This window comes from Typopeltis vanoorti, chromosome 7 (assembly GCF_054136105.1).
Source record: "Typopeltis vanoorti isolate ZY-2024b chromosome 7, IOZ_Tvanoo_1.0, whole genome shotgun sequence".
Classification (NCBI taxonomy): Eukaryota; Metazoa; Arthropoda; class Arachnida; order Uropygi; family Thelyphonidae; genus Typopeltis; species Typopeltis vanoorti.
In genome coordinates this window covers 133,132,697-133,156,605 of record NC_143555.1, presented here as the reverse complement: position 1 = coordinate 133,156,605, position 23,909 = coordinate 133,132,697, and the positions used below count along the sequence as shown (strand labels likewise).

General features: G+C 37.2%; 1 protein-coding gene across 1 annotated transcript in view; it reads left to right on the top strand.

Annotated features, from left to right (window-relative positions):
• yata (N-terminal kinase-like protein yata) overlaps nt 1-23,909 on the top strand; it is a 386,793-nt gene that overhangs the window by 320,914 nt on the left and 41,970 nt on the right. Inside the window, exon 17 of the mRNA XM_090396135.1 lies at nt 1,269-1,394. Within this exon, the coding sequence (XP_090252261.1) occupies nt 1,269-1,394 (126 nt within the window). The remainder of the gene's footprint in view (nt 1-1,268; nt 1,395-23,909) is intronic.

Below are 23,909 nucleotides of genomic sequence, written 5' to 3'. Positions count from 1 at the left end.
TTTGTTGGAGATGGGAAAGTGTCGAATAAGGATTCAGAAGCAGGTAACCCAGAATAGAGACTGGTTTGGGGAGTGCTCCCTATGAGGATAGACTGAAAGTTTGTGTGTTGCAAAATTTCTCTAATAGGCAGGAAAAGTGTGAGTGATATGATAAAAACATTTAAAAGGTTTTTCTGGAGTAGATGCTAAAGAACCTTTTTTCAATACCTATTAGAGAGGAAGCAGTCATCACTGTTTTGTCTATAAAGGGGATATGATAAACTTAAATGGTTTTATATGCAGGGGAAATCTTTCAGCACTTGGCTGATGGGGAGAAAGAGGTCATCCCTGGAAGTAAGGATGTGAGGACTAGATTTTTCAAATGGTAAATTGTGAATGAATGGAATGGTTGCTGGAGTAGGTAGAAAGACTTAGTGTTGCCAACCCTTGTTTTGTTTATTAAAGTAAACTAAACATGGGTTGGCAGAGTCGGTTGTGAGTGTTTTGTCTGTTAACAGGTTCAAGGAGAGGTACAATAAATATTGTGTGAATAGTCTGGGTCTACCACGATGCATCCTTGGACCCCATCCAATATGATTTGAACTGTGTACAGATGTTGGACTAATGTACTAATGACTGCTCATGTTCTTACATAATGAACGGAACCAGAAGAATGATGTTTGCCAGTTTGGTAAAGTAATACCTATGCAGAAACAGAGTATTTGTATGAACGCAGCTGATGGGAGTCTGTGGGAGAAAGAGAGGTTATATATTAGTCAGCTGCTCTCTTCTGGGTACATTCAAGGTAAAGCACAAGGTTTATACAATGCTCAGATGGTTGAATTAGCCTTTATAGATTTACCAGAGCTAGCATCCTCTTAGTACAATTTAGAGAATGAAGATACCATGTATGTCTTTTTTTGGAATGACTTGGTTCAAATCCTGCCTAAAATTAAAGTAGCCATTATAAGGGTTTTTTTAACTGAAAGTTATTGGTCATTGTTATAATGTGGTAATATTTTTACTCCTGTGAAACAAACCAGCTGGAAAACATGCAATTAATATACATGACTGGCTTCATATCCACAGAATCCCAAAGTCTCATTGAACATCACTTTTGTAAGCAAGAACAATGTTTTATTCTGATCATTTATCATGACTCCCTGCAGTGTGGGCATAGTCTGAATTTTGGGAAAACTATAGCCTTTCTTTATTTATAGAAAATAGTCAAGTAAAAATTGTTGCTTTCTACTCTGTTTATAACCCATATCTAATCTCTTTTTCCTTAGGTTTCTGACAGTTCATCAGAAAAGCAACAACAGATCATGATCGACACTATGGACAAACAGGATAACTGGGATGCTGAAGATGGCGATTGGGGTAGCTTTGATACTGATAATCAGAAGCCACAAATGGTATGTATGTATGTCATTCATTTAGAATGCAGTTTAGTTTATATTTATTGTATATCGTTCATTTAGAATGCAATAGGGAAAAATAAAAAAGATGGTGGTGTTTGTTGGAACTAATGATTGAAGTATTGATAAATATAGTATGAGAAAGAATATGAAAGGATCATTGGAAGAAACAAGAAAGAACAACGAGAGATTAAAAATTCTGTTTTATTACCTATTGAGAAAGGCGAGAGAACATTTCCCCAGAAATAACACTAATGTGCTTCAAGATGTAGTTAGAATACATCAACAATGTCTTGTTTTTTTGGTTTTGAATTGTTAATTAGCAGATATTCTTAAAGAAAATACTCATATTTCTTTTAGAGGCTGCTATAGTACTTATGCCAAAATACTTTCTTAATTTATAATAATCATACTTGCAGTTTTCTTATAGAAAAATTATAAATTATTTGATACATTTATCTTGAAAAAAAAAAAAGGATTTGAATTCTTTAAAAAAAAAAAAAGATGCATGTGTTACATAATTGTTTAAATTTTTGAGTGGGTTTATCAACCTATTCAATCTGCAGATATTACAGAAAATTTATTTTCAAAATCATTTGCAAGACAATTGTTACAAATGTAAATGACCCAGAGAACATGCTTATACACTTTAGTATAAAATAAAAGTAAAGTATAGCTACTCTAACAATGCTATTTATCTAAACTAGAAGAAAATCTTTTTAAAATGTCCAGTGAATTTTTTGTACCACAAGAGAATAATAATAGTAAGAAAAAAATATGTACTACAATAAAGAGCCAAGAGGCTATTTTTTCAGCAACATAAATTAAGTTAAAGGAATAATAAATCCCTCATTATTTCAAAACCGAATACGAAAATCGAAATCTAAGAGTTTCATGCCGAAGAACTTCCGGTGAGTCCAAGCGTAAGTCACGCTTGGACTCACCGGAAGTTCTTCGGCATGAAACTCTTAGATTTTGATCTTCGAGTTTCGTATTCAGCTAAATAAAGAGGGATTTATTATCCCCTTAACTTAAAATATGTACTATTTTCTTTTTCATTGGATGAATTTGCAATGTTCTTTGTGTTTTCAAAAGAAAGTGCACATTGCTATTTTTGCCAACAGAACATCTGGTAGAATTATAAGAGTGACATTTTACCATTTTTCTCCCACACGAGAAAAAGAAATAAGGCAATAATATTGTTGAATCTTTCAAACTTTATTGTAACAGAGTTGCAACCTTTTTGATCTCTTGATTGAAAAACATTGAAAACAAAAATGAAACAGATTATTATTATTATTGTTGTTATTTGTAGAGTGCACATTTCAATAATAAGAATTCTATTTCTTAACCATTCTAAAAAATATGAAGAAGTTATCTGCGACATTCATGTATGGAATTGATTTAAATTTAATGTTTGTTTCGAAGTATTCCAATCACCCTGCTGCCAGGACTACCTATAGTTACTGACATAAATATCTACTTTTCTTTATTCTTTCGTATTTCATACTTTTCGCAGTGTGTACTTCACATTTCAGTATCCAAAATCTATAACTTCATTTTACCCGTTGAGAAATGAAGTTATTCATCATCATCATCATCATCATCATCAAATTCCTGCCATGTACCCTCAAGGGGTGTAAAGGATATGATAGTACTACATGAAAAAAATTGCATCATTACTAACTTCCTATCTACAATTTTCCTCCAAATCAGTCTGTTACTTGTCAAGACTCCAACATTATCAGATCTTATATTTCTATCGTCCAAGGCACTTTGTACCGTATCAATCCACCTATATCTTGGTCTTCCTCTGGGTCGTTTTGCTGCTAACCTGGTAGAGAACACTTGTTTTGCTAATCTTTCCTTGCCCATTCTGTTTAAGTGACCATACCACCTGAGATTAGCTCTGCTAACGCATTCCTGGATGCTGACAATGTCAAGTTCTTTCCTAATATCCTCGTTTTTAATATGATATTGCCATTGATGCCATCTGTTCATGCCTATATTCTTTCTCAGGACCCTCATATCTGCGGTCAAGTGTTTTACTTCTGACGCAACTCTCAGATCCATAAGTTAAAACTAGTTTGAACACTGTCTTGTATACAGTTAATTTAGTGTTCTGCTAATTTCTCTCTTATTCCATATGAATTTATTCAGTTAACTTCCCACCATACCAGCTTTGCTGATTCTGTTGTCTATTTCTATATTTAATTTACCATCTTCACTAAAAATCTAAAAATCGTGCTTAAGTAGCTGAAATGTTTTACTTATTCCACAGGTTCTCCATTCACAACACAGTTGACATTTTCAATGATTCTGCCTATTTTCATTGTCTTTGTTTTTTTATTGCTGACCTTCATACCATATCTATTACAACAGCTATTCAATTTAGTCAGAGAATCTTGCAGACTTGTAGCAGATTTATTTAGAAGTATAACATCATCTGCATAAAGCAGAGAGCTGGCATTAACATCTCCGATTTTGATATCATGTTTAATACCACTTTCCTTCATAATGTGATCCATATAGATAATGAATAACAGAGGGGATAACGTACATCCTTGTCTCACACCAGATTTAACATTAAACCATCTTCCCGTACTTCCTTCAATTCTAACTGCTGACTTACAATTCAAAAAAAGACTAAGTATTGCTTGATATAATGCCCCATTGACACAATATAACTGTACCATATTGAATAACTTCTCTCTTGGCACCATTCTCTTGACCATAGAATCAAATGTCTCATTGTCCAGTTTCTCATTCTCATATTTGGCCACATTACTCTATTTGAGACTGCCTGCCATTCAAGAAGATTAGCCTTGTATTTTGTGTTGAATACTATGGCTACTCCTTCTTTTCCTTGATTGTCATTGCCTCAATATAACATTTTATATTAATTGCTCAGAAAGATCTCACCAGTTTTGTCTTTTTTGTTTCAGTCACCCCTATTATGTGGACCTGGTACTTATCTAATTCCTCAGCTAGCTCCATTTCTTTGCCATTCAGGCTTCTTATGTTGATAGTACCGATCTTTAACTCTGGTGATGTTGAGTTGGGGTGTGTTTTCAGATTTGTTTCAGTAGCAGACTTTTCGCTGTTCGCCCTGGTTCCCAGGCGAAAACAACGGGAGCTTGTTTTACCAGGCGACGCCCCAGCCCGCATGAAATTTTGTCATGTTGTACCATCATTTTTTATTTATAAAAAATGAAATTATTATTCTCTTATCTATATCTTATCTATATCCAGTATGCAGTTGTTTAGTAAATAACTATAAGCTAAAATTGTTATAATTTTTACTGATACATTATCTGTTCTTAAAAAGTCTTATCTTTTTTTTTGTCATGAAAGTTAGATATAAAGGTTAATATTATTTTCTGATCTTAAAATAAAGAAGGAAAGCTGCTTGAAATAATTTTTCTGTATTTCTGTTTATACAGAATTTTATTTCCCCCCTTTGAATATGTCATAACATCATTTTTTCATTTGCTGTTTTGGAATAAAAAACATTATTAATGCTACTTTGAAAATTTCTAATCTGTGGTACATACTGCTATAAAAATTTAATAGACAAAGTTTTGCTATATTGTTATTTACCAAAAATGATCGTATAATAGGCGAATTTCAAAAACCAGTTGTATTAGGTGGGATTGTGGTACACAGAATGTTTCAAAAGGCTCCAAAATGCACTGCGAAAATGCAGACTTGACTCAGTTTGCTAATGTTTGCTAAGGTGGATAAAGCTAGGATCACTATTCTTAGTATTAACCCTAATGTAAAACTTATCTCGTAGGAGATGTATTACATTAGGGTTAATACTAAGAATAGTGATCCTAGCTTTATCCACCTTTACTACGAGTTGCCCGGTATTGTACTGCCCAGGTATTTGCTTACGCTTTGACTCACCAAACTTTTATAGCTTGCTATATTCAGCATGAAACTCTTTGATTTCTATCTCTTAGAGTTTCTTATTCAGCTTTGGAATAATGTGGGATTAAATATCCCCTTAATTTAAATAATTTTTACATCACCGAAGTGAAGCCTTTTGGCTCTTTATATCATTAATTTATTTGTGCACCTCTTTAACAACTCATACTGTAAAGTATTAAAGCTATTATCACTACAATCTTGGTATTTATTGGTCTACCTACTCACTGATGAGACCTCAATAAAGGTTGAAAACCGGTCTGGGTAGTGTGCTATCTCCCTTAATCTAAAACAACATACATCTCCTAGGAGATGAGTTTTACATTAGGGTTAATACTAAGAATAGTGATACTATCTTTATCCACCTTTACTACGAGTTGCCCGGTATTGTACTACCCAGGTATTTGCTTACGCGTGGACTCGCCAAACGTTTATAGCTTACTATATTCAGCATGAAACTTTGAGCCTGCATATATAACTATACTGCAGGTACAAAACACACTAAAACTTTTAAAGATGGAATGACTGCAGCATAGTTGATATTCAACATGAATCTGGTAAGAATTCTTAAATGAAATACAATTTTATTTAATGCTGACCATAAAAACAAACTTATATTATAGCCTACCAGTTTCGCCAGCAGACTGTCTGGCTTTTTCAAGGCGTTTATGAAAAGACATAAAAACTAGTAAATGCAAATTGAAAGGAACATAAAAAACGTTGTAAACCAACTAGTAGCTAAGGTTACATTACATGTTCGCGTGACAGAGAGGACTTATTGTTTTTATTCATTATCACGCATGCATGTTTGTTGTAAATGTGTAATGTGATTACTGGCTAGCTGTAGTTCAGCTTGATTAAGAGAGAGGATAAGGTTTTTCCACAAACTGTTTAGAATTACACCCTGATTTCTGTTGAGGTTTCCGCTTATTGACTATTGTGGCTTCCTTTCCTCTAGACATCACACAGATGTTTAGACACTGCCTTCAATCTAATTTCTTCAAGGTTAACAACACCATATACCAACAATTTGAAGGCCTAGCAATGGGAAGCCCACTATCACCATCTTATGCAGACCTTTTCATGGAAAAACTTGAAAAAGAAATTCTCTCCACAATCTCTCCCAGACCATCTACATGGTGGAGATATGTTGACGATATCTTCATTATATGGCAAGACAGCTTAGAAAACCTAAAATCATTCGTGGATAAAATCAACTCAATACATAACAAGATAAAATTCACTCTGGAAGTGGAATACAACGACCAACTGCATTTTTTAGACATTTTGATAAAGAAACAATCAAACGGTGTCAAATTATCTATTTACAGAAAGCCCACAAATACTGGAAGATATCTTCATTATACTTCAAACCATCACAAGAACACACAAACTGAGCATTATCCACATGTTGAAATATAGGGCCAGAAAGTTTATATCAGAAGAGGAGGATACTCAGACTGAACTCTCACTAATAACCAACACATTATCACAAAATGGATATCCTCAAAACATCATAAAAAAATATCTCTACAATGACAACCCCAGACAAGAAGAATCACACTCCCAGCACATTTCTACTGTAGTGATCCCTTTCATCAAGTCAATTTCTTATCAAATAGCAAGAATACTAAGAGCCTGCAACATCAGAGTGGTCTCTTCAAACCAACCACCAGCATCAGACAAGTTTTAGGATCCCAAAAGATAAAGTACCTTTCTACAAATATCCAGGAGTGTATTACATTCCCTGCTCCTGTGGTCTTGCCTACATAGGACAAACTTCACGGAGTTTAGAAATCAGACAAAAAGAACATGTTGGTGATGTAAACCACAACAGAAGTATCTCTTCCGGCTTAGCTCGTCATTTCTGTGTCTAACCACACGATAGAGTGGCAAAACAGCTCCATGCCATATCTCGATGACGACTACAGACATTGTTTATTCAAGGAACTACAATAGTGTCAATAACTGGCAGAAACCTCAACAGAAATCAGGGTGTAATTCTAAACAGTTCATGGAAAAACCTTATCCTCTCTCTCTTAATCAAGCTGAACTACAGCTAGCCAATAATCACATTACACGTTTACAACAAACAGGCATGCATGATAATGAATAAGAACAATAAGTCCTCTCTGTCATGCGAACATGTAACCTTAGCTACTAGTTGGTTTACAACATTTTTTATGTTCCTTTCAATTTGCATTTACTAGTTTTTATGTCGTTTCATAAACGCCTTGAAAAAGCCAGACAGCCTGCTGGCGAAACTGGTAGGCTATATTATAAGTTTATTTTTATGGTCATCATTAAATAAAATTGTATTTTAATTATAAATGACCAAATATGTTTAATTTAAATTCTTAAATGAATTTGATAGAATGAAAATTTTAGTTATTATATCACAGAATTTAGAAAGTAGAATCCCAATGATTGGTGATTATACTAGTCTGTTCACATAAGCACTGATGTGCTTGTATTTCTTGCAGCCTTTGGTGCTTGAGTTTGATATTTTAAAAAAATGGAAAGGTGGATAAAGAAAAGAATGAATATGAGATTTGTAGAAGAATTTCTCTCTTAAAAATCTCTGGCAACATTTCTTTAAGAATACTCAAGAAGAGGAATGCTAAAGAAAAAAATAGTGAATAGTAAGCTTGATTCATTTCAAATTAGAGTTGTCAAGACCAGATTTAAATCTTTAAGAGAATAAGACAGCTAATTCTCTTAAACTCTCCAACCAACAGACTGTGGGTACAAATGAATGTTTGTTATTGTCTTTAGGTGGGAAATGAATTTCATTGATCAGTGTGATACCACCATTCCTTTTTAGAATACTACTCACATTTGGAGCAGTGCACCTAAAACCTCCCTAAAAATTCTTAGTGCTGTACAGAGGATGACAGTTCAGCTCAGTGATAACTTCTCTCTCTCAGTTCTTGTGTTTCTTAGCACTTCTAATGTCACTGCTCCAGCAAACTGGAAAACGTCATCTCTCCACTTTGTGTGGATCTGTTAAAACAAGAGTAGCAGCCACCCAACAGAAAGGGGATCTGCTTCTCCTCTTCCTCGTGTATTTGATCTACCTCTGATTTCTGGAACAGCCTTCCTCATAATGTGTTCCCTACAACCTACAGCTCTTTAAGACAGACTTCTTTCTCCATTCTTATCTGCACTTCCTAACATTGCATTTATGTGCTATAGATTCCTCTATCTTTCATTTATTTCTCTGTGTATGCGAAGGGGGGGAGGAGATTATCACGTCAACTAAGCTATGGAAGATCACTGTATCAAACATATTGTATGCACCATATAATTGTGGATAAACTAGCTGGATATAAATGTCAGTCCAAGGAGAGAGAGAGATCTGATCTTGTCTTGTAATTTGTGTGGCTGAAGATAACAGAAGGTAAGCTGGAATCCCTTTTGTGAGAGAAAAGACAAGAATGCATTTTGGTGTCATTGAAAGTGACCAAGATATCCTTGCCCCACTGAAGGTTGGTATGGAGATTAATGTTTAAGGCATTGGCACCACAACCTGCAGAAATGTAACCTTTGTTACCTGAAATTCCAATCTTCAAAGCATTCATCAATCGGGTTTGGATAACATTATCAACTTCAATGCCAGCAAAACATTGTATTCTTATTGGTTAAACCAAAATAAAAAAATGATGGTACAACATGACAAAATTTCATGCCGGCTGGGGCATCACCTGGTTAAACAAGACCCCCGTTGTTTTCACCAGAGAACCAGGGCGAACAGAGAAAAGTCAGCTACTGGAACAAATCTGAAAACACACCCCAACTCAACATCACCAGAGTTAAAGATCGGTACTATCAACATAAGAAGCCTGAATGGCAAAGAAATGGAGCTAGCTGAGGAATTAGATAAGTACCAGATCGACATAATAGAGGTGACTGAAACAAAAAAGACAAAAACTGGTGAGATCTTTCTGAGCAATAAATACAAAATGTTATATTCAGGCAATGACAATCAAGGAAAAGAAGGAGTAGCCATAGTATTCAACACAAAATGCGAGGCTAATCTTCTTGAATGGCAGTTAGTCTCAAGTAGAGTAATGTGGGCAAATATGAGAATGGGGAACTAGACAATGAGACTTATTTGTGCCTATGGTCCCACAGAAGTTTCTACTAAGGTAGAAGTGGAGGAATTTTTTGAGGCTTTTGAAAAAGCAACTGACACAATATAAAAGGAAAAGTTGGTCCGTGTTGGGGATCTAAATAGCAGAGTAGGAAATGATTGTGAGACATACAGAAATATTTGGAAAAATTTGGAGAAAAGAGCAACGCTAATAATAATGGCAAATATTTGTTGGATTTCTGCTCAGCACATGGACTGGTTATTACTAACACCGTGTTCAAACATAAAAAAGTGCACAAATTCACATGGAGAGAAGAGTCAAGGAATAAGAAAAGTCTCATTGACTATGTTATTGTTGATAGTGATGTTTTTCTCCCTGGTGCAAGACACCAGAGTGTACAGAGGATTTGAAATTGGAAGTAATCACTGTTTAGTCTTGAGCAGGATAAAATTGAATTTTATATTGAAAAGAGTAGCATGTAAGAAAGTTTTAAAGTTAGTAAAATTTGAGCAGATCTCAGATGTGAACTGTGGATTAAAATACACAAAGATTATTGAAGAAACAATGAAAGAGTTTGAGAACAGGAATCAAACCTTGGAGACTCAGTGGCATACTCTGAAGAAAACCTTGATTGATTCTGCCAGAGAGACATGTGATGAGGTTGTCTGCAAGGATAAAAAAATCAGAACTCCATGGTGGACACAGAAAGTTAAAGAGGCAGTAAAGGAAAAGAAGAAAGCATATCAAAAGTTCCTGTCAAATAAGTCAGCTTGTGCTCTTAGAGAATACAGAGACAAATGCAAGAATGCTAAACACTGTGTAAAACTAGCTAAACAAAAGTCATGGGAGGACTTTGGCAAGAATATAGAAAATAAATATCAAGAAGGTGGCAAAATATTCTGGAGGTTGTTGAAGAAGCTTAGGAATGGAGGAAAGAGTGCTGTAAAAGGAGTTAGAGATGATAAAGGTGACATGAAAACTGGAGAAAAAGATATCCTTGAAGCATGGAGTAATTACTTTGAAAAACTGCTAAATGAAACAAGCAGTGATAACAGCACAGTGATAAAAAAAACACTGACCAGGCATGCAGGCAGGAATATATATCCATACTTGAATTAGAAAAAGCCATCAAAGGCTTGAAATGTGGAAAGGCAGCTGGAGTAGATGATATTCAACCAGAAATGCTGAAGTATGGTGGTATAAGAGTCTTACATTGGCTGCACTGCATAGTTCAGAAAGCCTGGACAGAGGGACGAATTCCCAATGATTGGAGTAAAGCTCTCATAGTACCCATTTATAAAAAAGGGAAATAAAACTGAATGTGAGAATTACAGAGGTATTTTCCTACTGAGTGTTCCTTGGGGGGGGGGGGGGGTGGGGGGGGGGGGGGGTGGGGGGGGGGGGGGGTGGGGGGGGGGGGGGGTGGGGGGGGGGGGGGGTGGGGGGGGGGGGGGGTGGGGGGGGGGGGGGGTGGGGGGGGGGGGGGGTGGGGGGGGGGGGGGGTGGGGGGGGGGGGGGGTGGGGGGGGGGGGGGGTGGGGGGGGGGGGGGGTGGGGGGGGGGGGGGGTGGGGGGGGGGGGGGGTGGGGGGGGGGGGGGGTGGGGGGGGGGGGGGGTGGGGGGGGGGGGGGGTGGGGGGGGGGGGGGGTGGGGGGGGGGGGGGGTGGGGGGGGGGGGGGGTGGGGGGGGGGGGGGGTGGGGGGGGGGGGGGGTGGGGGGGGGGGGGGGTGGGGGGGGGGGGGGGTGGGGGGGGGGGGGGGTGGGGGGGGGGGGGGGTGGGGGGGGGGGGGGGTGGGGGGGGGGGGGGGTGGGGGGGGGGGGGGGTGGGGGGGGGGGGGGGTGGGGGGGGGGGGGGGTGGATCTGAATCCAGCTTGTTCTACACCAAGCTTTTTTTCCACAATTCTTCTCAACCGTTTCTCAAGTATACTTGCATAGATTTTGCTAGGAACACTCAGTAGGAAAATACCTCTGTAATTCTCACATTCAGTTTTATTTCCCTTTTTTATAAATGGGTACTATGAGAGCTTTACTCCAATCATTGGGAATTCGTCCCTCTGTCCAGGCTTTCTGAACTATGCAGTGCAGCCAATGTAAGACTCTTATACCACCATACTTCAGCATTTCTGGTTGAATATCATCTACTCCAGCTGCCTTTCCACATTTCAAGCCTTTGATGGCTTTTTCTAATTCAAGTATGGATATATATTCCTGCCTGCATGCCTGGTCAGTGTTTTTTTTATCACTGTGCTGTTATCACTGCTTGTTTCATTTAGCAGTTTTTCAAAGTAATTACTCCATGCTTCAAGGATATCTTTTTCTCCAGTTTTCATGTCACCTTTATCATCTCTAACTCCTTTTACAGCACTCTTTCCTCCATTCCTAAGCTTCTTCAACAACCTCCAGAATATTTTGCCACCTTCTTGATATTTATTTTCTATATTCTTGCCAAAGTCCTCCCATGACTTTTGTTTAGCTAGTTTTACACAGTGTTTAGCATTCTTGCATTTGTCTCTGTATTCTCTAAGAGCACAAGCTGACTTATTTGACAGGAACTTTTGATATGCTTTCTTCTTTTCCTTTACTGCCTCTTTAACTTTCTGTGTCCACCATGGAGTTCTGATTTTTTTATCCTTGCAGACAACCTCATCACATGTCTCTCTGGCAGAATCAATCAAGTTTTCAGATGTGTTCCAATAGCTGACTTTTCACTGTTCACCCTGGTTCCCTGGTGAAACCAACAGGGGTCTTGTTTAACCGGGCAACGCCCCAGCCGGCATGAAATTTTGTCATGTCATACCATCATTTTTTATTTTGGTTTAACCAATAAGAATACAATTTGGTTGGCTAATTCCCAAATTGCCAGCCCATCCTCGTTCGTTCAGTATCCAAGTAGATACCCAACAGGGTGCACCACGAGAAGGTGAGGATTGGTCATTAGGTCAGAAGCCCTGGTCGGTTCTCAGCATTTCTTTAAAGGCTATGTGGAGGTCTCCTCTCAGTTATACAGCTTTGACCCTTAATCACCCCTTGATGATTAAGGGTCAAACTCATATTTAAACTCATATTACCTACTCATATTTAAACAAGCCTTGTGGTCCATCAGATTATCACACTTCATAGCCACACTGAGTCTTTTCTCTTATTCAGCCTCTCTACATAAATATTCACAATATCTTTACATGCTACCACATTCACAACACTGTACTAATTTTGAAAAATCCGTGCCATTTAATTTAATTGTCTCCTGTGTTGTCCTATGCAAGGATTTGCCTTTCATCACCATAATTTATTATAAATTTATAATGATACTGCCCAAGAAATTTATCCAAAAACCACATTCCACACTCAAAATCTCACAATAACTATTTTTTCCATCTTTACTAAAAGTGTGCTCGACCTTGTTCTACAGGTTCTCTAATGAGAATGCAGTTGATATTTTCCATGTTCTAACATATTTTCGTAGCTAATTTTTATGCCAATATGCTGGTACAGCAGTTATTTAATTTAGTTAAAAAACCTCGAAGACTTGTAGTGAATTTACATAAGAGTATATCACCATCTGAATAGAGGAAAGAGTTGAGTTTCATAACTCCAATTTTCATATAATGTTAAATACACAGAATTTTGATATAAGGTTTCACTTTATATCAAAATTCCCAATGAAATCTTTGGTATCAGATGATGAAACACAGTAGATAGTAGCATGCACCTTTGTCTTTATACCAATCATACCATCTTTCTGTTATGGTATTTAGTTCAAACTGCTGACTTACACATGAAGCATAATCAACCATTTACCTAACTGTGTTATTGAGAATTTCATTTTTCTTCAATGTGAAGGTTCATTAACTTGAGAGATTACTGCATGCATTGCAGGAAAACACCACTCTGGAGGATAATGAAAGTTATTGTTAAAACATATATATATATATATATAACCAACGACACCTTTCATTTGTCAATAAATTTCTATCACAGTCCTTAACTGCATCCCCACACATGGCACTGATGTGCTTATAGGTCATTTAACCTCTTCTGTATGGGATTAATATAAAAAATTCTCCATAGGGTGTAAGCAAGGTAGTTTTAGCCCTAACTAACTTTTGGAGACTGAGGTTCAATCAATCTCCACTGTTAGCCAATCAGAGATAGATGGCTCCAGACTAATTTTAAATGGCCTCCAATGAAAAAAAGTATAGTAGTATGAGATTAAAAACATGAGTTTCTGGGAGCTAAAATCCACATGTACACGACAAAGGTTGACTAACTTGGGAACTGCTCAAAGAAAGAATTAGTAAAAGTTCTTCTAGTCTGTGACTAGAATTTAACTTAGGTCTTTCTTCAGGCAGCCTACTGTTATGGATGAAAATGCCATTTCCACAAGAAATAGTGTGTGCATTTCCTGTCGTATATATATGTATATATATATCTGAGGGCAACAGAGAGCATTTCTTCCACCAGACTTGATCTATTATGGCTGATAACCAAATCAGAGCCTCATCTACAAGTAGAAACTAGACAGACAAAGAATAGGATAAAAAAAAAGTACAACTAAAACATTAAATTTCAACATGGAATATTAGTGGAATAGCACATAAAGGTGAAGAATTATAGAAAATATTAAAACAATATAATATAAAAATAGCTACCATAAAAAAAAAAGTAAAAAAAAAAGATTAAAGATCTGAATGATTATATTCAAATACATAATATAGTAAAGAAATCTGAAAGAGAAAAAGCAGGAACCATACTTGCATGGAATCATCTGAACAAACAGCAGTCAACATGTACCAATACTAAAACCCAGACTGTGGCTTAGATACATTGATGAAATCTTTGTAATTTTAGCCAGACTTCAAAGAGATCCTCCACAATTTCACAGAATTTCTTAATAGTTTAAACTACAAAATCAAATTGACATTAGAAGTTGAACAAAAATTATCACTTCTATTCCTATATATTCTCATCTCAGTAAAAAATCAAGGCAATCTTTCATTTGAAATCTATAGGAAATCAACATTGGAAGATATCTACATGCTATGTGACATCATGATCATCCTTCCCAAAAATGAGGCATCACCAAAACACTCAAAGACAGGGCATTCAAATAATCCAGTAAAAAAAAAAAAAAAAAAGAAAAAGAAAAGAAAGAAAGAAATGTTAATGGTATATACCCCAAAACTGGACACAATCTTAAAATCATCACTAACATCTTAGCTAAGTCATCACATATGCCAGTAGTATACAGCAGCAAGACAACTACAAAGTTGCTTTTCCTTACCCTACATAAAAAATGATACAGGTCATCATTTATTCATATATGAATAGGAAAATATATACAGAAATATTTATATAACAACTCATGGAAATAAAGTCTATTAAATGAAAGTGAGCTAAATTGTTCTGTTTTGTGCCAAATGGTAAATTTCAGATGGCTCATGAGTATCTTCTTGTATATTGCCAGAACTATTTTCTTTGTTACTTAAATATAAAGAGCTAATAAGCTTCATTTTGGCGATATAAAATCCACGTTGTTTTAAAACTGAATAAGAAACTCAAAGATTGGAATCAGAGAGTTTCATGCCGAATATAGTAAACTATAAAGTATCGGCGATCACTGGCGTGAGCTAATGCAAGTGACCCTAGTACGTAGTACAATATCGGACAACTCGTTGCAAAGGTGGGGGAAGTTCAGATCTCTATTCTTAGGTATTTTCTATAATGTAAAAACACATTTCCTAGGAAATGTATGCTGTTATTACATTATGGAGGGAGGTCACTACCCAGACCGGTTTCAGCCTTTTTTGAGGCCTCATCAGTGAGTAGCTAGATCATAATACCAAAGTGTATAGCAAAAAGAACTTGTATACTCTGCTATACGAGTTTCCAAAGAGGTGCAACCATTAAGTTACTTAAATATAAAGAGCTAATAAGCTTCATTTCGGCGATATAAACAATATTTTAAATTAAGGGGATATAAAATCCACATTGTTTTAAAATCGAATAAGAAACTCAAAGATTGGAATCAGAGAGTTTCATGCCGAATATAGTAAACTATAAAGTATCGGCGATCACTGGCGTGAGCTAATGGAAGTGACCCTAGTACGTAGTATAATATCGGACAACTCGTTGCAAAGGTGGGAGAAGTTCAGATCGCTATTCTTAGGTATTTTCCATAATGTAAAAACACATTTCCTAGGAAATGTATGCTGTTATTCGGTTTTAAAACAATGTGGATATTTTACAGATTTTTTAAAACAATGTGGATATAAAATCCACATTGTTTTAAAACCGAATAACAGCATACATTTCCTAGGAAATGTGTTTTTACATTATGTGGAATGTGGTTTTTGGATAAATTTCTTGGGCAGTATCATTATAAATTTATAATAAATTATGGTGATGAAAGGCAAATCCTTGCATAGGACAACACAGGAGACAATTAAATTAAATGGCACGGATTTTTCAAAATTAGTACAGTGTTGTGAATGTGGTAGCATGTAAAGATATTGTGAATATTTATGTAGAGAGGCTGAATAAGAGAAAAGACTCAGTGTGGCTATGAAGTGTGATAATCTGATGGACCACAAGGCTTGTTTAAATATGAGTAGGTAATATGAGTTTAAATATGAGTTTGACCCTTAATCATCAAGGGGTGATTAAGGGTCAAAGCTGTATAACTGAGAGGAGACCTCCACATAGCCTTTAAAGAAATGCTGAGAACCGACCAGGGCTTCTGACCTAATGACCAATCCTCACCTTCTCGTGGTGCACCCTGTTGGGTATCTACTTGGATACTGAACGAACGAGGATGGGCTGGCAATTTGGGAATTAGCCAACCAAATTGTATTCTTATTGGTTAAACCAAAATAAAAAATGATGGTATGACATGACAAAATTTCATGCCGGCTGGGGCGTTGCCCGGTTAAACAAGACCCCTGTTGGTTTCACCAGGGAACCAGGGTGAACAGTGAAAAGTCAGCTATTGGAACACATCTGAAAACAAACCCCAACTCAACATCACCAGAGTTAAAGATCGGTACTATCAACATAAGAAGCCTGAATGGCAAAGAAATGGAGCTAGCTGAAGAATTAGATAAGTACCAGATCGACATAATAGAGGTGACTGAAACAAAAAAGACAAAAACTGGTGAGATCTTTCTGAGCAATAAATACAAAATGTTATATTCAGACAATGACAATCAAGGAAAAGAAGGAGATAGCCATAGTACTCAACACAAAATACGAGGCTAATCTTCTTGAATGGCAGTCAGTCAGTCTCAAGTAGAGTAATGTGGGCAAATATGAGAATGGGGAACTGGACAATGAGACTTATTTGTGCCTGTGGTCTCACAGAAGGTTCTACTGAGGTAAAAATTGGAGGAATTTTTTTGAGACTTTAGAAAAAGCAACTCACACAATGAAAAAGGAAAAGTTGGTCTCCTTGTTGAGGATCTAAATAGCAGAATAGGAAATGATTGTCAGACATACAGAAATATTTGGGAAAATTTGGAGAAAAGAGCAACGCTAATAATAATGGCAAATATTTGTTGGATTTCTGCTCAGCACATGGACTGGTTATTACTAACACCATGTTCCAACATAAAAATGTGCACAAATTCACATGGCGAGAAGAGGCAAGGAATAAGAAAATTCTCATTGACTATGCTATTATTGATATTAATGTTTTTCTCCCTGGTGCAGGACACCAGAGTGTATAGAGGATTTGAAATTGGAAGTGATCACTATTTAGTCTTGAGCAGGATAAAATTGAATTTCGTATTGAAAAGATAACATGTAAGAAAGTTTTAAAGCGAATAAAAGTTGAGCAGCTCTCAGATGTGAACTGTAGACTAAAATACAAAGATTATTGAAGAAAAAATGAAAGAGTTTGAGAACAGGAATCAAACCTTGGAGATTCACTGGCAAACTCTGAAGAAAACATTGATTGATTCTGCCAGAGAGGCATGTGGTGAGGTTGTCTGCAATGATAAAAAAATCAGAACTCCCTGGTGGACACAGGAAGTTAAAGAGGCAGTGAAGGAAAAGAAGAAAGCATATCAAAAGTTCCTGTCAAATAAGTCAGCTTGTGCTCTTAGAGAATACAGAGACAAATGCAAGAATGCTAAACACTGTGTAAAACTAGCTAAAGAAAAGTCATGGGAGGACTTTGGCAAGAATATAGAAAATAAATATCAAGAAGGTGGCAAAATGTTCTGGAGGTTGTTGAAGAAGCTCAGAAATGGAGGAAAGAGTGCTGTAAAAATAGTTAGAGATGATAAAGGTGACATAAAAACGGGAGAAAAAGATATCCTTGAAATATGGAGTAAATACTTTGAAAAACTGCTAAATGAAACATGCAGTGATGACAGCACAGTGGTAAAAAACAGTGACTAGGCATGCAATCAGGAATACATATCCATACTTGAAGTAGAAAAAGCCATCAAAGGCTTGAAATGTAGAAAGGCAGCAGGAGTAGATGATATTCAACCAGAAATGCTGAAGTATGGTGGGATAAGAGTCTTACAGTGGATGCACTGCATAGTTCAGAAAGCCTGGACAGAGGGACGAATTCCTGATGATTGGAATAGAGCTCTCTTAGTACCCATATATAAAAAGGGAAATAAAACTGAATGTGAGAATTACATTCAGTTTTATTTATACTTGATAAACGGTTGAGAAGAATTGTGGAAGAAAAGCTTGGTGAAGAACAAGCTGGATTCCGGCCAAATAAATCTAAATCATACTTACCGGGTGCGAAATTTAAGGATGTAAGTGAGAGTATTAGAGTGGAAAAACAGAGGGTGAAAGAATTAATAATTGTGGCGGGTATGAATGAATTGAAAGGTGATATATTTTTTATACGAGAGGATTTGAAAGTATTGTTAAAGGTAGTGAAAGAAAAGAGTGACAGAGTTAGAATGGTAAGTCTGTTGCTGCGGTATGACAGAGAGGAGTTTAGGAGGGCCATAATCGCAAATGACATTATGCGCAGGTTATGCAGACGGTGTGGTGTGGAATGAGTTTGATGGGCGAAAGGACTTATACAGGATGGATAGGCTGCATTTGAATGGACTTGGTGTGCAAAGACTGGAAAATGTGTTGCTGAATGAAGTGAAAATGGATGTGCAGAACCAGGGAAACTAGAACTACCAAGGATGGAGGGAGTGGATATGAAGACATCAGTGAGACAATTGAGTGTAAAATTGTATATATTGTACCTGAGCCAGCACTAAGGACAAAAAATGGGAATGGGACATTTAGAATAACGCATCAAGATAGGGGTGGGACAAAGGGATCACTGCATTTCATGTATACTAATGCCAGGAGTATTAGGAACAAGAAGGAAGAATTTTTGGCCTTGATTGGCTCTTCCTGGCCACAGGTTATTGGCATTGAGTGAAACATGGCTGACAAAAGATGATATATTTAGTGGGATAGAATGTGTAGGTTATAGTGTGTTTAGGAGGGACAGAGAGAATAGAATAAAATGGGGGGAGGTGTGTTATTGATGATAGCTGATGAACCTCAGCCAAGGAGAATTGAAGTTGTATTGCAGGATAGTGAAAGGAGTTCATTTGAGGCTATTTGGTGTGAGATTGAGACTGGCAGAATAAAATATACAGTTTGGTGCTGCTATAGACCAGGTGATGGAATAGATGGTGGAGATAGTATGCATAAACAAATTAATGAAATGAGTGGAAGGAGGGTAATTATTATGAGGGATTTTAATTATGGTAACATTGATTGGAAGGAGGAGAGGACACATGTGAGGAAGGAAATGGATTTTATTCAATTATTAAGGGATAGCTATCTGAGACAGCATGTAATTGAAAATACTAGGGATCAGAGAGTGCTTGACCTGGTAATAGCATCTCACAATTTGACTAATGAATATGACTATATTGCCACCTATTGGTGAGAGTGATCATAAGGTCTTGACCTGGGGAGGTGACTAAAGGTGTGGAAAATTTGACTTAGACAGGGTATATGTGGAATTACTGTGCAGGCAAGTTTGATAAGCTTAGGAGATTGCTTAGATCAGTGCCATGGCATGTACAACTGCAAGGGCTGGACGTCGATAGTGCATGGGAAGTGGTCAAGGAGCATTTACAGGAGGTTATGGCTGATTGTATACCTAAGGTCCGAATAGTAAAACAAGTAGGGGTTAAATGGATGAATAACACCATTAAGCTTGAGCTGCAAAAAAAGAAACAACTGTGGAGGGAATTTAAAGAAAGGGGTGACCTGCAGGCACACGAACGGTATAAAGTGCAGGCCAGAAGGGTAACGAGTGTGGTAAAAACAGAAAAAGCCGATTATGAAAGGAAACTAGCTATGCAAGCAAAAGAGAATCCCAAACAATTCTTTCAATATGCTGCAAACAAGAAAAAAAACTGTACATGGCAAAATGATCTTAAGGAATGACGATGGTAAGGAGGTCACTGAACCAGTCGATATAGTGGAGTTACTGAGCGTGCACTTTGCAAAAGTATATCATCCAGGTGGTGACATTGAAAAAATGAAGGCGCCATTAGTTTATATGGGAATTGTGATGAATGAAGTGGAGGTGAATAGTCATAGTCTATTACAGAACCTTAATGTGAATACATCTGTGGGATTGGATGGTATACCGGCACGGGTGTTGCGTGAAGCGGCTAAGGAATTATCAGTGCCCTTGACCATGTTGTTTAATCTGAGTCTCGGGTCTGGTTTAGTCCCGAATGCGTGGAAAGAGGGGGAAATAGTTTCACTGCATAAAGGAGGATCCAAGACTATGGTGGCAAATTACTGACCAATCAGCATATCAGGAGTTGTCGTCAAGGTCTTGGAGAAAATAGTCAAGAGAAAAATACAGGAATGGATTGATGAAAATGAGATACTGTACAGGGGACAGCATGGCTTTGTAAAGGGTAGATCATGCCTGAGTAACTTGCTCAAGTTTTATAACAAGGTGACAGCTGAACTGGATAAGGGAAATGGGTTTACAGTGATACTGCTGGACCTGGCAAAGGCGTTTGACAGGATAATGTTGTAACGTTTCTTTTTCTTTATTATAACTATGCTACCGCTGCGCCATTTATGTTGTGTCGCTTCTTCTTATTCAGGCATGATCTAAGATTTACCGCTCATAAAACGCCAAGAAATTTATTTGTTTCGCTGTGCCACTTAGCGCTATTAGATTATTAAACATTAACAACCAAGAGGTAATCTCTGGACAGTACTTAATACTTAATGATACCTATCAACTCTGCAGACGTGGCCAAAATTTACTCTTTTCAAATATCTCTTTTAATATCCCGCATAGGTTCGCATTAATATTTTATAAGCGGTGCATCAGATTCCAGAAATTACAGAAACTCTTTGTTAGAATCGAAAGCAAGGTTTATTATACTCAAAAGTTGATACACATAATAACACTAAATCAAATCCCATCTTAAGGGAGTTTCAGACAAGGTATATAAAATTCCAACAGTACTATTACAATTATAAAATAGTATACAGTAGCTTCCTAAAGTAAGAATTATATTAACCTTCGCTAATGCATTAATCATGTACTATTATCACAATCAATCTAAGACTCCGTAGCTCTGTCAGACTACACAAGATAACATTCATATCTTTCACAATCTCTTAATATTATGCCAATTCTTTACTCTAAACATATCCTTGATTTCATTCAATGTAATGACGAACTTTAACACAACGACAGATAATAAACATAAATTCAATATCCTTCTAAAGTCCTAGCAATACAACCTCATCCTATATCATTAATGTTCCCTTTTATAACATGTTAACGTGGCACAAATCTTTCATTCATATTCAGTGAAACACAAACAAAGTCTACTTATCTTCCTTTATGGCTCTTTATGGCATCATAAGTTCACAGGAAACTGGCCTTCTGTGGACAGCCGGACTTTTCCGTGGAGATACTGTCGCCGAAACCCGCGACTGCCGGTACCGGGCGCTGGCACCCTTCCTCACCTCGAGAGGGGAACCACAGGAGAAAAAAAGCCTTGCTACAGGGTTGCATGACCCTTATATTACCCTCCTCTTTCTCAGCGTTTCTCCCCCATTTCGATGTCCAGCGAACTACTACGTCATGGCGTCCATCGTCTCCGCCGCTAATCGCACGTACGATGACGTCATTGTTTACTCTGGGCGATCCGCTCCCTCGCGTAACCTTTGGACTTGACTCCCCCCCAACCGTTGAATTTGTGCTTACATTTTGTAATTCTTTTATACATATTTTATAATGCTCTGCTAATGTTTTATACCTTCAATATCAATTTAATCACATTCATGAACGGCACAAAATACCCTTTCATTAAAGAACTCACTTGATTTATATATACATAATACTTATTCTACACTTAGAAGCAATTTATTGTATTTATATCATTCTTTTGTTTGGAAAAGCATGTTAGACTGTGATAAGATAGGAATTCATAAATTTCCACTCTATCACAATCTAACAATACCACATGGAATTCTAATCCGTAAACTACAACATATGGGAATGGATATAGGGTTGGTGGTTGATGGAGAGATATCAAAGAGTGGTTTATTCAGGAGTGGAGTCCAAAAGACGGCCTGTGACTAGTGGGGTTCTGTTCTTGGACCACTGCTGTTTAATCTGTTCATTAATGATATAGGGAAGGATCTAAGTGGAACAGTTCATTTGTTCACTGATGATGCAAAGTTGGGGAGGGCGATAGTGAATGCAGAAGATGTCAAAGTGTTACAGGATGACTTAGATAGATTGGAGTTCTGGGCTAAGGAGAATGGATGTCAATTTAATGTGACAAAATGTAAGGTTATGCATTTTGGGGTGAAAAGATTAGCAGCAGTATACCACATGGGTGGAACTGTACTCCAAGAGATTAATGAGGCCAGGGACTTGGGAGTGTTGGTGAATAGGGAGATGAAGTTTAGGGGGGGCACATTGTGAAAGTAGCTAAATCAGCTCATCAAATCACTTGTTTGTCGAAAAATACCTTAACGAGCAGAGACAAGCAAGTTATTGTACCTCTGTACTGAGCCTTGATAAGACCTCATCTTGACTACTGTGCCCAGATTTGGTCACCTCGGTTCCTTCTTGATGGGGAGGAGGTTGAGAGGATCCAGAGGCGAGTGACTAAGATGATAGCAGGTCTATGGAGTGAACCATATGAGAACAGGTTGAAGATTTGTGGGTTGCAGAAACTGGTTGATAGGCAGAAAAGGGGAGATATGATTGAGACATTCAAATTGCTAAAAGGATTCTATAAGATTAATTCACAGGATATTTTTGAGATCAGGACTGGTGGTGGACGAACTAGGGGACACCTATGGAAGCTGGGCAAGAGTGTGGTTAGCAGTGGTGTTAGAGCTGGGTTCTTTACTTTTAGAGTGGTAAATGACTGGAATAAGCTGCCAGAGTCTGTTGTGGGTGCTATGACAGTGAGCGAGTTCACGGCAGGGTATGACAGATACTGTGAGAATGTCATATAGTTGTGTGGACATGATGTTTAGGACCTCCCTCGATGAGTCTAAGGACTCCCTGGAGTAGCCCGAAAATAATAATAATTATAATAATAATAGAGGCTGTCGGGATCAGATCTTCACTTTACAACAAATAGTCGAGAAAGCATGGGAATATAACAGAGATCTGTATTTAAGTTGTAGATTTGGAAAAGGCATATGACAAGGTGCCAAGAGAGAAGCTATTCAATATGCTAGTTATTTGGTGTTGATGGAGCATTATATCAAGCAATACTTAGTCTTTATTTGAGTTGTAAGTCAGTAGTTAGAATTGAAGGAAGTACAGGAAGATGGTTTAATGTTAAATCTGGTGTGAGACAAGGATATACGTTATCCCCTCTGTTATTCATTATCTATATGGATCACATTATGAAGGAAAGTGGTATTAAACATGATATCAGAATTGGAGATGTTAATGTCAACTCTTTGCTTTATGCGAATGATGTTATACTTCTACTTCTATATAAATCCGCTACAAGTCTGCAAGATTCTCTGACTAAATTGAATAGCTGTTGTAATAGATATGGTATGAAGGTCAGCAATAAAAAGACAAAGACAATGAAAATAGGCAGAATCATTGAAAATGTCAACTGTGTTGTGAATGGAGAACCTGTGGAACAAGTAAAACATTTCAGCTATTTATACATGATTTTTACTGAAGATGGTAAATTAAATATAGAAATAGACAACAGAATCAGCAAAGCTGGTATGGTGGGAAGTCAATTGAATAAATTCATATAGAATAAGAGAGAAATTAGTCGGAACACTAAATTAGCTGTATACAAGACTGTGTTCAAACCAATTTTAACTTATGGATCTGAGAGCTGGGTCAGAAGTAAAACACTTGACCAAAGACTAGAGACCGTAGATATGAGAGTCCTGAGAAAGATTATAGGCGTGAACAGATGGCATCAATGGCACTATCATATAAAAAACGAGGATATTAGAAAAGAACTTGACA